Genomic DNA, 15,467 nt, shown 5'->3' with positions numbered 1-15,467 from the left:
TTATTATGAAAAGGAAGGGGCAGGACATAACCATAACCTCCAACTAGCTTCCTGTTTGATAAATAAAATATTTATGTTCAGATTTTTCAACTTTAGTTACTTAAAACTTTAGTATTAAATGTCAAATGGGCTGGTTTCAGGTCATTCAAGTACCCAGTTATTGGTTGAGTACCATACTGCACACTTGTTGTTTTTAACAATAAACAATTTAATGATATACCATATTCGCAAGAGAATCTCAGGAAATGCTGGTTGGTAGCGGGTAAATTTACTACCAGCCACAAATAATTTGCATTTGGTGGCTGCAGCTTTGTTTCAGAACTGTTTATTGGGTGCATGTTTTACACAGCCAGGTGATAAGCTTTAAATAAGATACAGCATTAGCATTGGCAACCCTTTGGTTGTGTCATTTATTGGTGAGGAAATTTAAAATTAAGCACTTATTAAAGGAAAGCTGTCTGCGTGTGTGGTCCTGTCGTTTTGTAGGGTGAAGTTTTTATATAAAGCACCCTGCGTCTGCTTACGTGACGATATGTAAAAAAACAAAAAGAATAAACTCGAGGAAAAAGGGCGTTCCCATACCGGGAGTCGAACCCGGGCCGCCTGGGTGAAAACCAGGAATCCTAACCGCTAGACCATATGGGATTTGCGGCCAAGAATCATCATCATATGTATATGACAAATGGATAGCAAACGAATCAGGAGATGATAATGGTACTTTTGTTCCTGGCGACATGACGTTCCTAAAATAACTTTAACGTTAGCGATTAGTTCCCCGACAGCTGACACCGAACAGCATGTTTTAAGCTAGCTCCTTAGTCCAGCTCATCTTCACTGGTGTTTGTAAACCAAAGGCATTATAAACATGTTCGGTGTTACACTGTAGGTGTTAGGAAGAGGTGTGCAAAAACATTTTTTAATTAAGAACGACATTAGTCTCTGGATATCTTCGGGTTTGGGGTTTTGTAGGGCGGAGGACGTCTTTATTTGGATTTAGTCGATACGAGAATGCATCAAAGTCATTCAGTATAAAGTTTTGAAAAGAGATTTAAAAAAATCAGCGAGGACGTTGCATTTCCTTTGAAAGGCGCACGCAGGTGCTATTTGACTGTAAGTGGGTCAAATCAGAATAAGAATAAGCCAGCTCTATTTTTACTCTACTTTTACTCTTGTAGGATAAAAAATGATTACATTGTTTCTGGGGGTGGTACCTTCATTTTAAATGGATGTTGTGTTATACAGTATGCTGTAATTGACGTTTTTCTAGGAAACTAGAAAATAGGTCGGCAATTAATTGAAACATCTGCAAACATACTCGGAATTACTATATATAAGGCAAAAAAGAGTTTGTACAATTCCAACAAACTTTATTCTTCAACACATCCTGAACTCTTTTCGACAAACTTTCGTAAAGTAGCCTTCAGGAATAACTCAGAAGTCTTCCCGAAGGACATTCAAAGCTCTTGTGTGTTGTTATTGCCATGTCTTGACAGCCTCCCTTCCACTGAAACCATTTCTGATGAAACTTCATTGAAGACAATGGGTCGTGAATGGATCATGAAGGGCTAAATGCATCTCTCGGTGCTGTGTCAGGTGGATTTTTCTTCTTTTTTTGACAGTTTCACATACTGTTCACCTGTTGTAAATTTGTCCTCTACTTGCACACTGTGCTGTAAAATGCTAAGTTTTCAGCTAACAGCTCCTTGGGAATCACCTTCTTGGTACAAAAATAAAATGTTATGTATGCCAAACTGTGTCATCTTTGACATGTTTCATACATTTAACTAAAGAAACTGGAACAAATGACAAAGTACCAAAATATACTATTTTAAAATAATATAAATAACAACAAATGTATATAGAAAGTCTGTCTCTTTTGAGGCAAAATATAAAGAAACGAGGGTTAAATCAAACCTTTTGCACTGTGTTGTATATGTTGACACATTCTCCATACATGGTCTTGATTATTTATTGCCAGAAATACTTTAAGTGTCTGTTCATAACACTACTCATGTATATAATTACTGGGAGTAATGAGAGGTGACACATAGCGTAATAGTGATGCAAATAATTTTGCAAAACATCAAGCCAGGCCTTTACATGCAATCCGGTCTTACACAAGCACACAGAGGAAGTAGCAGCAAAGTTGTTTGCAGCCCTCTGTATTAAACCAGAGCATCATTTACATAAAGGGGAAGCCACAAACAAGTGTGTATGTGGGATGGGACAACATGATGTCATGAAGGGAGAGATCAGGTTTATGATTTGCTACTGACTTTAAATACGCCTGTTTGGATGTGAAAGACAATCTTTGTCTCTTTCAGCCCAGCAAACACCTGCTCCTAAAGCTCACAGGATAATCATGGACTCCAACAAAGTGGTGGAAAACATCTACCTCCTGGTCATCGTCACTCTTGTCAGCGTGCTTCAGAATGGTGAGAAACTCTAACCCAGTGACTGGAAATGTATCGCTCACATCACAAATGCTTAATCTTGACTCTCTGTTTTTAAGCTTTTTTCGCACAGAAGGTGGAGAGGGAATGCAAGAACCATAATACCCGCACATCAGCTTTTGAGCGAGTGTCTTGTGCCAAGTGAGTGCTCTTTCTTCAACAATTAGTTCTCTATTGCAACATCAATACCAGCGAACTGAAACAATATCACATTTGTTTCCTAATAGGCTTTCCATTCGGCCTCATAATCCACCAAATGTTAACTCTATCCAGAGGCAGTCCTCATTTGCTTGAATCCTCCCCGGTTGGGGAAAGAGCTGGCTGGCGCTGACCTTATTTGAATACTTGATGGTGAAATAACAATGATGTGTTGAACTCCAGGCCTCGAGGGCCAGTGCCCTGCAGGTTTTAGATGTTTCCTTGATCCAACACAGCTGATTTAAATGGATAAATTACCTCCTCAACATGTCCTGAAGTTCTCCAGAGGCCTGGTAATGAACTGATCACTTGATTCAGGTGTGTTGACCCAGGGTGAGATCTAAAACCTGCAGGACCTCGAGGCCTGGAGTTCGACACCCCTGATTTAAGGCCAACCTCTCATATATCTGTTCCATCTATACAGTTGCAATGACATGTCAAGAAGTTTGTTTGATTGATCTTCAACATGCTAATTCATTCCTTTACAAAGAAGCAGAAAAATAGTAAAGCAAATTGTTGTTTTTAATAAACTATGCTTCAACCTTTGTGAAGTACTTGGTAATTTGGAAACTATCATTTCAAAGTGTCTTCCACAACAATTACAACAAAAACCTCACAAAATGCTAGATTTTGGGACTCAGGCGTTCCAGTTCTTCTGCCTTTAACTAATCTGCCATTGCTTCATAGTTTCTTCACACTTGCCTTGAAATGTGCTAATAACAGCTTTTGTTTAAACTTCTTCTCTAGTCGCAACTGCATGGATGCTTACCCCACTTTCTTGGCAGTAATGTGGTGTGCTGGTCTGTGTCTCAGTCAAGGTAATCATTCATGAATGTAAAGGAGGCTGTAAACAGTGCACACCCACACAGGAAACAAAAGCAAACATTTAGAAAAGTGTTTGTTCTCTCCTTGTACAATACAACACAACACAATCCAATATGCCTGAAACGCTGCTGTTTTTCAAAGGTAGAAAGTCAGATCTGCACATGACTTTACTGACATTAACCTTCTGTGGATCATGCTGCTACAATTTAAGGATAAGCTTTAGGCCAAACCGATAAAATAAAATAAAGCGCAAGCACAAGTGCTGACATAAAATGCAGTTCCTCTAGTGGCTACTTGAGGCTGGATCCAACAGCAAGTTAGTCTCCATAATATGGAGTCCAGTCTGCTGACATGGGAATATATGGAGTCCATATATTCCCATGTCAGCAGACTGGGAGCTTAAAATACCAACCTGTGGTTCAAGCCAGAGTTGTGGTCCAGAGTTTACATCAACTCATCATGGGAATGAATGTCATGCTAATTTGGAGCTTTTAATGATTTCTTTCAACTGTTCTTTTTTCTGTGTGTAGTGATTTGTTTGAATTTATTTTGGATTCTTTGTAATCCACACATGGTCAAAAGTTTAGATACAAACTCCAATATATACCCCACTAAAATTTAACTAAATGTTAATGTTAGTAATTTGGACCTCAACCAGATGCTTTTGGTAGCCATCAAGAACCTTCTGGAATAACTCTGGTTGGATATTTGACAAGTCTTGTTGGAAGGATTGGTAGATTGCATTTAAATTGGCTGATTTCCTGGCACCGTCCTGGCTTAGGGTATAGGGTTGAGGTCAGGGCTGTTAGCCTGTTCAATGTTAGCCATTTAGCAAACACACATCGAAATCAGTTTCGATGTGTGTTTGTTATCGTTGTCCTGTTCAAACACCTAACAGTTTTTCAACAACTGTGTTTCAACAAGTTTTAACCGTCTTGCTGCTGATTTAAGATGACGTTCAAGAATTTGGATGTAATCCTTCTTTTTCATTATTCCATCCACTTTGTGAAATATACCAGTACTGCTGGAGGCAAAACACCCTCAGAGCGTGATGCTACCACCACCATGTTTGACCTTTTGCCATTGCGAGCAAATAGCTTATTTTATCTCTCGTCTGACCACTAAACTTTTCTCTTTACTTGTTGGCCTGTTTCTCTGTATTGCCTGACCTTACCTAAAATACCTTATCATTAGTGCTGTCAGCATTAATCTCGTTAAAATGACGTTAACGCCATAACCGCATTAACACGGGAAATCTCCGTTAGCGAGTTACTGCGGATCGCCCTGTGCAAGCGCTGCACAACGTCAACGCGTTAGCACGATCGTTAACGCATTAGCGCCATGCAGCCCCTCGCACGGGGCGATCCGCAACATTCAATAGTATAGGATTGGATAACTGGATTTTTCCTCGAAAACAGTGCGTGCAGTGTGAGTTGGTCAGGGTGTTTTGTACTTATGAGCTCTCTCCAGTAAAATGCAAAATGGGCCTACGCTCTGTTTGGGTGCAGATGTCACAAGAATGAAGCACACTATTAGCTGAAATATTACTGTTTGTGCCACAGAGTCGAGATTGACTAAGTGGAAAAAGACCTAAACCATATAAGACCCACAGCGTATTATGAAACCAGATACAGAATCTTTTTCTGTCCTCTGTTTGAAGCTCCCGCTGCTTTCGCTGGGATCATCTATCTCGTCGTCAGGCAGAAGTACTTTGTTGGATACTTGGGACAAACCTCTCAAAGGTAAATTCCTACAGACCCAGTAGCATGTATTCTATGTGTTTAGAAGCAGTATCGCATTAATTTTTCACATCTGTACAGCACCCCAGGTTACCTGTTTGGAAAACGGGTCATCACCTTCCTTTCCCTGATGTGTGTCATTGGCATTGCCAACTACCTGCTGGTGCGCCTCTACGGCAGCGACTATAAAGAATATGTGGAAACCATCACTAACGCTGCAACTGCTCTTCTGCTTATCCCTTAAATGAGTTTGTGTCATGTAACCTTTCCACATGAATAATTTAGCTCCTGGATCTCTGTTGCATTAAAAAACACTGTTTAATAGATTCATTGCATTTTTTTGGAAAAATAATAAAAGAATTCTCACAAACAAATATTGATTTGACATTACAAAATCTGTAAACATTTTATTGTGCAGCAGCACAAATTTGATCACTATAAAACCTCTCAAACAAAACAACAATTAAAAATCATGTAAAAACAAATATTTGCACACACAAAACGACCTTTATGACATTCAGAAAGTCTTTTTCAGTCCTTGTCAGTAGTTTCCACCCACTGAACAGACAGAAATTCTGGACTCAGATCCTAAAATCTCCAGAGGAAAGGCGTCAGTCTGGCAGGATGATATTTCAACCATTCATCTATTTTACTGAAGATGCAAAAACAAGCTCCAGTTAAAGTGAACAGTTAAACTCAAGTTTGCATCGTTCTTCATCCTCAGCTGGCTCATGTCATTCTCAACTGTAATAAGAACAGATGCAAGAAAAGCAAAGTTAGACAAAAACCTAAAGAGACTCAAAAACATGGATTTAGTTTAAGATCTGATAAGAACAATTAGAGACGCACCTTAAATGTTCTTTTGCTGAAGCCAAGCCAGTGTGGAAAGTCAAACAGAGCATCAGAATAATATTTGAGGGTGAAGGAGGCGTCTCTCCACACGGGCTTGACCTTCATGAGGTTGTCAGATATGAGGTTTTTTGCTGCCCAGCTCTCCATTTCTTCAGTCAGGTCAATCTGAAATGAAGGGAAAGGTAACATATAGTGATTCTGAATAAAAGAGGCTCGTGCAACAGAAGCACCATGAAGTCCTGCTCACATCCACTCTGTAGCTTTCTCCAGCAACAGAAGAGATGGTCCCATCCATGCCTCTCTCCAGCTGCCACTTGGTGAACGGCTCGTTGCCATCGATGCACACCACATACTGCTTCACCACTGAAAGTTCATGAGGAAAGAGTAAAAAAGTCAGAAAAGGAGAGAGTTTGCGCAGAAACATGGTGTAAGAAGCAAGCTTTCACTGTAATGTGAACTCCACCCAAATCTGGAGGCCTGCATGAGTCAGCTGTGCCAGCGAGCAGCCCACAGCTGTAACATACGGAGTTGTTTTCACCACTGTCAGCTCTTTGTACTGTGTGTAATTACTGTTAGATGACAGCTTGTGTGTAGGGAAACACTTACCGCTGAGTTCTCTGGCTGCCTTTTTGTTGCTCACTGAGGATTGTTCTTCGCAGGCTGAAATCAGCAGATAGATCTCCTTGGACAGCAGACTCTTCCTCGTGCTGCTGTATTCCCACAAGTTGTGCATTTTCACTTTTCTGTGGCCAAAAGCAAAACAGAAAGAGTTTCATATTCATTGCTTGTGCATATGAACGCATAAATAAATGAATATACATTTGGGTGTGCATTTCTGTCTTTTCTCACCTTCCCAGCGAGTTGTGGAAAACGAACTTCTTCCCGCAGGACTGGAAGTCGTCGATGAGCACCAGGCTCTTCTCCTCGTTGCAGCGGACTCGGTAACCCGATCCGAGAGTCTCCACAGAGAAACCTGGCGGTGGATTCCTCACAAACTCCTCCACTTCTGTCACTCTCATCCTGCTGCCCGACTGCTTGTTTACCGGCATGCTGTCACGTTTTCTTCTCTCACCTCCTGCCGACGTTTATGTGGTCTAGTTCTTCTTCTTCTTCTGTATAGGGTTGGCAAACAGCAAAATGGTGTAATGTGGTCTAGTTGATGGACTTCTGAGCCTTTAGTAACGCCCACCGACCACCAAGTCTAAAGAGATGAACTGATATGATTTCCGCTCCCTTTGAGCCAAAATAAAAGCCTTTAGTTACCGCGCTATGGAGGTGATCCATAGCTGCTTGATCAGGTGATTCAACCTTTTAACTCATCCTGTTCAAAGACGCCAGCGGCCGATTCCAGCTTCTCAGAAGGAAAGATTGAAGAAGAAGGAAGATTTTGCATAATCCATCCATCCATCCTCATCCACTTTGTCCGGGGCCGGGTCGCGGGGGCAGCAGCCTAAGCAAAGAGGCCCAGACCTCCCTCTCCCCAGCCACCTCCTCCAGCTTATCCGGGGGAATACCAAGGCGTTCCCAGGCCAGCCGAGAGATATAATCTCTCCAGCGTGTCCTGGGTCTGCCCCGGGGCCTCCTCCCGGTGGGACATGCCTGGAACACCTCACCCAGGAGGCGCCCAGGGGGCATCCTTGTCAGGTGCCCGAACCACCTCAGCTGGCTCCTTTCGATGTGGAGCAGCAGCTGCTCTACTCTGAGCCCCTCCCGGATGGCCGAACTTCTCACCCTATCTCTAAGGGAGAGGCCAGCCACCCTTCGGAGGAAGCTCATTTCTGCCGCTTGTATCCGCGATCTCGTTCTTTCGGTCACTACCCACAGCTCGTGGCCATAGGTGAGGGTAGGGACGTAGATCGACCGGTAAATTGAGAGCTTCGCTTTTACACTCAGCTCCCTCTTCACCACGACGGACCGGTGCAGCGTCCGCATTACTGCAGCTGCAGCCCCAATCCGTCTGTCGATCTCCGGCTCCCTTCTCCCATCACTCGCGAACAAGACCCCGAGATACTTGAACTCCTCCACTTGGGGCAGGAACTCATCCCCGACCCGGAGTGGGCACTCCACCCTTTTCCCTCTTGCAACGGTTGTATAGGGATCGAATGGCCCGTAGCAATGGGCCAGACACCCCATATTCCCGCAACACCTCCCACAGGACACCCCGAGGGACACGGTCGAATGCCTTCTCCAAGTCCACAAAACACATGTAGACTGGTTGGGCAAGCTCCCATGCACCCTCAAGTATCCTGGAGAGGATAAAGAGCTGGTCCAGTGTTCCGCGACCAGGACGAAAACCGCATTGTTCCTCCTGTATCCGAGGTTCGACTAACGGACGAATTTTGCATAATTGCAGCTGAAATGTATCATAAAAATGCAGTGTCTGTACACGATTAATTAAATATGATTATACGTCTATCTGTGAATGTTTAGAGGGAATAACGTGGTTTGAACTGTTGGCGAAATAAAACACGATGAAGACGTCGCGCTTGAAATTAATTTGATCCGTTTTTATTAGAATTGTTTTCTAATTGTGTTTTGTAAAATAGGTCAAGCAATTAATCATAGCCCAAGGGGTGTTAAACATAGAGCACCGGGGCTAGAATTGAATCTGGCCCACTGAAGCTTTGGAAAATGTATTTCTGGTTTTTCACTATCTAAAGTGAAAATGCGTGTGTGTGGGTGCGTGTGATGTTTTCATAGTGGGCCCACAGTAACAAAAAAAACCCCTCATAATTGTTTTTTTATTACAGGACATTCTGATCAGTTTGCAATCTCTCCTGTATTTTATAGACCTATTACTTATACTTTATGAGAGTCATGTGGACAAATTTATTACATTTACTACAGCAGCGTTTTTTCAGCGTGTCGAAAAAGTGAAACTTGGTGTGTTGAAGTTGTACTTTTTAAATTATTAAAAGATATCTGGGGGATTCAGTGTGTAGTTAAACTTCGGTACACTGTCAGAAACGGGAGTTTCACTGTGGTCTGGCCGTCATATATAGGTTAACTGAGAAAATATGAGTCCTTGTGCTGTTATTTTGAATTCACTTTTGTTTACTTTCCATTTAGTAGAGTAGAGCATGATGGATCAGCTTTTATCAAATGACCTACATACATATGCAGGAGTACGCCTGCACAAACAGAGACTCGGTGACAACGCAGAGCATTTTAAAACATTGGTGGTTAATGAATAACCTGCAACCTGTGTGTCTGCTTCATTCCAACACCCTGCCCCACTTATGGGAATTTCTTATCACGTTGCAGGCCCTGTGCTCAAGCTTTGTTTGTCTCTATGAGCAAGTGGTTATATTGTTGCTTTATTTAACTTCAGATCACATTTACAAATCACATATCGCTCATGTTTTGCCATTCCTGCACAGGCTCCAGTCTCTGTTCAAACTTGAGCCACTTTAGAAATAACTAGTTACGCTAACATGCATTGAGAGAGTCACAGTGCTAACCACCTCACCGCTATGCTGCCAATATCGATTTTGATTTACCTGGTAAGGTGGGGAGGCGAACTCTGAGCGGGCTCTCACTGCTGGGGTCAAATGCACCCACTGGGGGACAGTGTGAGGCAGACTGGATCAAAGCACTCACTTGATCTTGATAAATTCAGGAGTTTAAAGCAATTTTGGCAAGTGATTTTTTTGTCTCTGTTTGAAAGGAAGCAGACATTGGTTCATCTCTTTTTATTGCTGTTAACTGATTATTTGTATTAAACTGTTCATTAAAAAAATCAGAATATCTGACAGCAGTGTTTTGGAAATAGGTTTTCATTATTTTTTATGTTTTCCATTGCATTCTGTAGACAAAACATTTACCCAGCAAAGTGAGAGCTCAGTTAGTTCAGTGCATTAAATGATCAAATGTTGTTCTGTAGGAGAGACTTTAACACTCCAGAGGCTTATACACTTATGTCAGTGCGCCCCAGGGCAGCTGTGGCTACAATGTAGCTTGCCATCGCCAGTGTGTGAATGTGTGTGTGAATGTGTGTGTGAATGTGTGTGTGAATGGGTGAATGACTGAATGTAGTGTGAAGCGCTTTGGGGTCCTATGGACTAGAAAAGCGCTATACAAATGCAGGCCATTTACCATTTATAAATGAAATCTAATAAAAGAGGAAATGGAAAAAGAAACACCAAAATCAAAGTAAAAATATGTGATCAGAGACAAGAAACACACAAAAATGTTATAATTCTTCATAAAAGCAAAAAATAAACACATACAGTGCTGGTAGAAGAAATAAGGACTCTCCATCATCATGCAGAAAATGTGAAGTCTCTGAGACAGCAGGCATAGTTATCAAATTCATCTGTAACGAACAGTGAATAGTTACAGTATGACAATAATACCTGATGTTCCACACATCATCCATTACATGAGTTTTCACAGGTACACTGCAGCAGACACAAAGTTATCTCTAATATTTCTAACTCACCTAATGGCTCATGTCTGCTTTCTGCGTCACAGAGGCAGACATGAGAGTAACACCTGTCCAGTATTGCCCTGTAGTAGCTGGGATAGGCTCCAGCCCCGTCCCCTGCAAGCCTAATGAGGATAAATAGAGGGAATGGATGGATAATGGCTCAATCTTGAATGAAAAGACAAAAAATAGGGGAAAAAATCAGCCTGTCATCTACACTTTATTTCATTTGCCCGAACATTTTCTATCATGTAGACAGAAAAGCCAACAGATCTCATGTTTCACAAGCAAGAAATGTATATTTTGTTAAATGATTGCAACTAATTGCATCTAAATAATCACTGATAAGACCCCTAAATGGTGCTACTCCCTTCATAACCTCTTTTTAAAGGCTATGGATCAAGTGACCTGGTGACCAATTGGTTTGAGTACATATCACAGGCTACAGTGCACGTATTGTTGGGGATAAGCGAACAACATTTGCACTACTTTAGCTAAATTCATACTTTTACACACTTCCGTCATTAATCATTTTCCAACTACTGCCAGTCACCGTTTCTCCTTGGCCGTCCTTTTACTGAATGCCATTTCCTGCTCTGTTCCCACGGTTCCTGTGTGTCTCTGAGTAGCAAAGGCAAACACGGAAAAAGGTTTGTGAAATTCTCTGAAGTACAGCGTCAACCATACAGAGATATGCTCATCTCTGATGGTATAATATCCCTGCTGTCTTTTTGTTTTTGTTTTATTTAAAATAAATAAATAAATGAGTGTACTGAAGGAAACTATAAGACAAAAAACATAAATAACGCGTCTTGTGAAGTATGTGTTTATTACACGAGACCGACTTTGTCAAACGTGCTTTATTGTTTACTGCACTGTATTAAGAGAGTGTTGTCAGCATTTCCTGACTTTCCTTCTCATCTTTGTTCCTCAAACACTTAAAAAGTTTCAGGCACTCAGAAATCTGCGTGCTTTGTTGCTGTCACAGCCATTTCAGCTCTGCTGTCTGTAAATGATCTGTGATTGTTTCCTAGGCTCTTGTCGCAGGTGACCTCAAAATGTGCTAATAACAGCTTGTGTTTACGCTTGTTCTGGTCGCATTTGCATGGATGCTTATCACACTTTCTTAGTATTAATGTCATGTCTGATTCATAAATGAATGTAAAGGACAGTGTAAACATTGCACACCCACACAGAGAATTTAATTTATGATATAAAGGCAAACAGATGAGAGCAGCGTTTGCTCTCTGCTTGTAGATCATAGTATGTTTCTGAGAAGAACAAAATCACACCTGCTTCTGAATTTAGTGGTGCTTACATTATATGTCCAAAGGTGTGTGGACACACAATATATTCATATGTAAAAAGGTTAGAGAAGTTATTTCAAAACGATAGACAAGACAACTATGTTACTACAATCTGTTGCTGAAAAGCAAAGCCAGCAAAGAAGTGCAAAAACCTGTAGTTCCTGGAGTGGAGTCAATACCCATAGGCTCCCATCTCAAAAGCCTCAATTGTCTATTTTTGGCTGCTCCTTTATTTACCAGGGGTCACCACATTGTTTAGATCTACATCTTTAATCTGGCAATATGTAAACCAATATATCTACGACTGTTGTTGTGATTTAGTGACATAATTAAAATTGCATTGAACTAAACAACCTTATCGCACATGTTTACAACCTGATACAAAGAGTTTTATCTCTAAGGGTAGTTTTCCCCTATTCAGGAATGATGGGTGGAGATCAATTGAAGCCTTAATCGTAGCTTTGTTTCATAAGCTGCTGTAGCTGATCGGTGCCTCCTGGGCCTCACTTTCACAAACTAGCCCCTCTGACCTGGACCTCTCACTCATCCTGTTGCTACCTTATCATGCTTTAGGTGAAATTAGTTGTACAACTTTTTTACAGTCTTCAGCAAAAACCTGAGCCCCTCCTATAATGTTGATATCGCAGGTCCAACATGGCAGAACAATAAGTTCAGGTGGATGTCGGAAGAATTTACTAATGTAAAGCTGCAACACTTACGATCGCGTTGGAGTCAGGTCAAAATAGATGCAGTCTAAATTTTTTTAGACATGTTGTACTGATATTAGAGGGGGTGATTAGAAAATGCTTTCCCGCTAGAGAGAGAATTTGTATTTTTAGAGATCAAAATGCTACTTTTGCGGTGGAAAAAGCAACTGACTGTCGCCAGAGAGCTTTAGAGACAAAGCAATAACTCTGAGTCTTACAACATTAAAATAACACATCAAACACATTCCTGTTTACGTCAACTCTCTGCCAAAAAAATGTAAAATACAACTACATTTCGTTTGGGTCCCATTGTCACAAGAAGCACACCATTACCTGGAATATCATTGTTCATAGACCCGAACCATAAAATACAGACCCAAAGGGAATTCTTCATTATGCACTGAAATACGAGATTTTTTGCTATTAAAGCATTTATTGCTTTTTTAAAGAAAAACAAACAAGCAATTGTCATGAACAAATATCTTTTTTTAGTGCAAAAGTACGAGCATTTCATTTTGCAGCAGCACAGATTTGACTACTTTAAACCCTTCTTACAGTACATACAGTAGTTAAAAATCGTGTAAAAAATTAATATTTACAGGCACACAAAAGAAGTTTTATACACATATTGTGTTAAAACAATCTTTATGACATTCAGAAAGTCTTTTTCAGTCCTTGTCAGTAGTTTCCACCCACTGAACAGACAGAAAATCTGGACTCCTAAAAAATCTAGAGGTAGGAAAGCCGTCGGTCTGGCAGGATGATATTTTAACCATTCATCTATTTTACTGAAGATGCAAAAACAAGCTCCAGTTAAAGTGAACAGTTAAACTCAAGTTTGCATCGTTCTTCATCCTCAGCTGGCTCATGTCATTCTCAACTGTAATAAGAACAGATGCAAGAAAAGCAAAGTTAGACAAAAACCTAAAGAGACTCAAAAACATGGATTTAGTTTAAGATCTGATAAGAACAATTAGAGACGCACCTTAAATGTTCTTTTGCTGAAGCCAAGCCAGTGTGGAAAGTCAAACAGAGCATCAGAATAATATTTGAGGGTGAAGGAGGCGTCTCTCCACACGGGCTTGACCTTCATGAGGTCGTCAGATATGAGGTTTTTTGCTGCCCAGCTCTCCATTTCTTCAGTCAGGTCAATCTGAAATGAAGGGAAAGGTAACATATAGTGATTCTGAATAAAAGAGGCTCGTGCAACAGAAGCACCATGAAGTCCTGCTCACATCCACTCTGTAGCTTTCTCCAGCAACAGAAGAGATGGTCCCATCCATGCCTCTCTCCAGCTGCCACTTGGTGAACGGCTCGTTGCCATCGATGCACACCACATACTGCTTCACCACTGAAAGTTCATGAGGAAAGAGTAAAAAAGTCAGAAAAGGAGAGAGTTTGCGCAGAAACATGGTGTAAGAAGCAAGCTTTCACTGTAATGTGAACTCCACCCAAATCTGGAGGCCTGCATGAGTCAGCTGTGCCAGCGAGCAGCCCACAGCTGTAACATACGGAGTTGTTTTCACCACTGTCAGCTCTTTGTACTGTGTGTAATTACTGTTAGATGACAGCTTGTGTGTAGGGAAACACTTACCGCTGAGTTCTCTGGCTGCCTTTTTGTTGCTCACTGAGGATTGTTCTTCGCAGGCTGAAATCAGCAGATAGATCTCCTTGGACAGCAGACTCTTCCTCGTGCTGCTGTATTCCCACAAGTTGTGCATTTTCACTTTTCTGTGGCCAAAAGCAAAACAGAAAGAGTTTCATATTCATTGCTTGTGCATATGAACGCATAAATAAATGAATATACATTTGGGTGTGCATTTCTGTCTTTTCTCACCTTCCCAGCGAGTTGTGGAAAACGAACTTCTTCCCACAGGACTGGAAGTCGTCGATGAGCACCAGGCTCTTCTCCTCGTTGCAGCGGACTCGGTAACCTGATCCGAGAGTCTCCACAGAGAAACCTGGCGGTGGATTTCTCACAAACTCCTCCACTTCTGTCACTCTCATCCTGCTGCCCGACTGCTTGTTTACCGGCATGCTGTCACGTTTTCTTCTCTCACCTCCTGCCGACGTTTATATGGTCTAGTTCTTCTTCTTCTTCTGTATAGGGTTGGCAAACAGCAAAATGGTGTAATGTGGTCTAGTTGATGGACTTCTGAGCCTTTAGTAACGCCCACCGACCACCAAGTTTGAAGAGACAAACTAATATGATTTCCGCTCCCTTTGAGCCAGAATAAAAGCCTTTAGTTACCACGTTTTGGTGGTGATCCATAGCTGCAGTTGTTAGTTGATGAAATGGAGAAATAAGAAATGTTTTTTTTGTTTTTTTTAAAAAACCTCAAACTGTGCTACCTTTTCAAAAGGAAAGAACCGCTTTTTCCTCATTTATATCGATGTAATAATCCATTTGAGCACACACAAGTCAATATATTAAAACCTAAATTAAATTAAAATGTAATGTTATGCAAATGTCATTAATTTATACATTAAATCACATTACATTTATGTAAATAAATACATAAAGAACAAGAAAACAGCAGAAACTTCCCTCTTCCACAAATGCTATTATTTTGAAGGAACGCCTCTTCTCTTTAATTTTGCTTGATATGAGATCATTTCAAAGCCAAACTTTATCAGCTGACCTGCTCACACACATAAAAGAGACTAAGCCTCTGACAATGTGAGTCACAAGCAGAAATTAGATATAAGCTCGTCTTCCCAGAAAAGGTGGCGTTGACCAACTGACGGTGACACAAATCTAACCCTCCTATCTAAGGTACTGTGCAACAGTCTGGAGCCACTCATCATTTGCTTTTAATTTGCTTCCAAGGAGCCAGACGTTCGTTAATTTATTTTATTTTAACTCTTTATTTCTTAATGTCATTTTTTAAAGAGTCCTCTCGAGCAGTCCTCCTCTGGGCTTTATGGTTATAAGGAGATTGTTAAAGCACAAAAAATGG

General features: G+C 41.0%; 3 protein-coding genes and 1 non-coding gene across 4 annotated transcripts; 1 reads left to right on the top strand and 3 right to left on the bottom strand.

The window, feature by feature from the left end:
* Window positions 1-121: 121 nt before the first annotated feature.
* On the top strand, window positions 122-6,183 carry alox5ap (arachidonate 5-lipoxygenase-activating protein). Its single transcript, XM_086308948.1, has 6 exons — window positions 122-1,593; window positions 2,325-2,435; window positions 2,513-2,594; window positions 3,399-3,469; window positions 5,137-5,218; window positions 5,297-6,183. The coding sequence occupies exons 1-6, from the start codon at window positions 1,551-1,553 to the stop codon at window positions 5,457-5,459; spliced, it is 552 nt and encodes a 183-aa protein (XP_086165074.1). The 5' UTR covers window positions 122-1,550; the 3' UTR covers window positions 5,460-6,183.
* On the bottom strand, window positions 574-645 carry trnae-uuc (transfer RNA glutamic acid (anticodon UUC)). Its single transcript has one exon. It is a non-coding gene; the product is annotated as a tRNA-Glu (tRNA).
* LOC147320734 (mesenteric estrogen-dependent adipogenesis protein-like) lies at window positions 5,608-7,253 on the bottom strand. Its single transcript, XM_086308947.1, has 5 exons — window positions 6,917-7,253; window positions 6,674-6,810; window positions 6,315-6,430; window positions 6,065-6,232; window positions 5,608-5,959 (listed from the first exon to the last, which is right to left on the bottom strand). The coding sequence occupies exons 1-5, from the start codon at window positions 7,114-7,116 to the stop codon at window positions 5,945-5,947; spliced, it is 636 nt and encodes a 211-aa protein (XP_086165073.1). The 5' UTR covers window positions 7,117-7,253; the 3' UTR covers window positions 5,608-5,944.
* A 5,673-nt stretch (window positions 7,254-12,926) lies between these two features.
* Window positions 12,927-14,649, bottom strand: LOC147320733 (mesenteric estrogen-dependent adipogenesis protein-like). The gene is made up of 5 exons (XM_086307490.1): window positions 14,345-14,649; window positions 14,102-14,238; window positions 13,743-13,858; window positions 13,493-13,660; window positions 12,927-13,387 (listed from the first exon to the last, which is right to left on the bottom strand). The coding sequence occupies exons 1-5, from the start codon at window positions 14,542-14,544 to the stop codon at window positions 13,373-13,375; spliced, it is 636 nt and encodes a 211-aa protein (XP_086163616.1). The 5' UTR covers window positions 14,545-14,649; the 3' UTR covers window positions 12,927-13,372.
* Window positions 14,650-15,467: the final 818 nt, after the last annotated feature.

The sequence above is a fragment of the Aulonocara sp. 'chitande type north' Nkhata Bay genome, linkage group LG10, assembly GCF_057382095.1.
Source record: "Aulonocara sp. 'chitande type north' Nkhata Bay isolate Kocher_YH1m ecotype deep benthic linkage group LG10, A_spYH_male_GT1.1, whole genome shotgun sequence".
NCBI lineage: Eukaryota > Metazoa > Chordata > Actinopteri > Cichliformes > Cichlidae > Aulonocara > Aulonocara sp. 'chitande type north' Nkhata Bay.
Note: the sequence above shows the minus strand (reverse complement) of the source record. Positions and strands in the feature narration are given on the sequence as shown.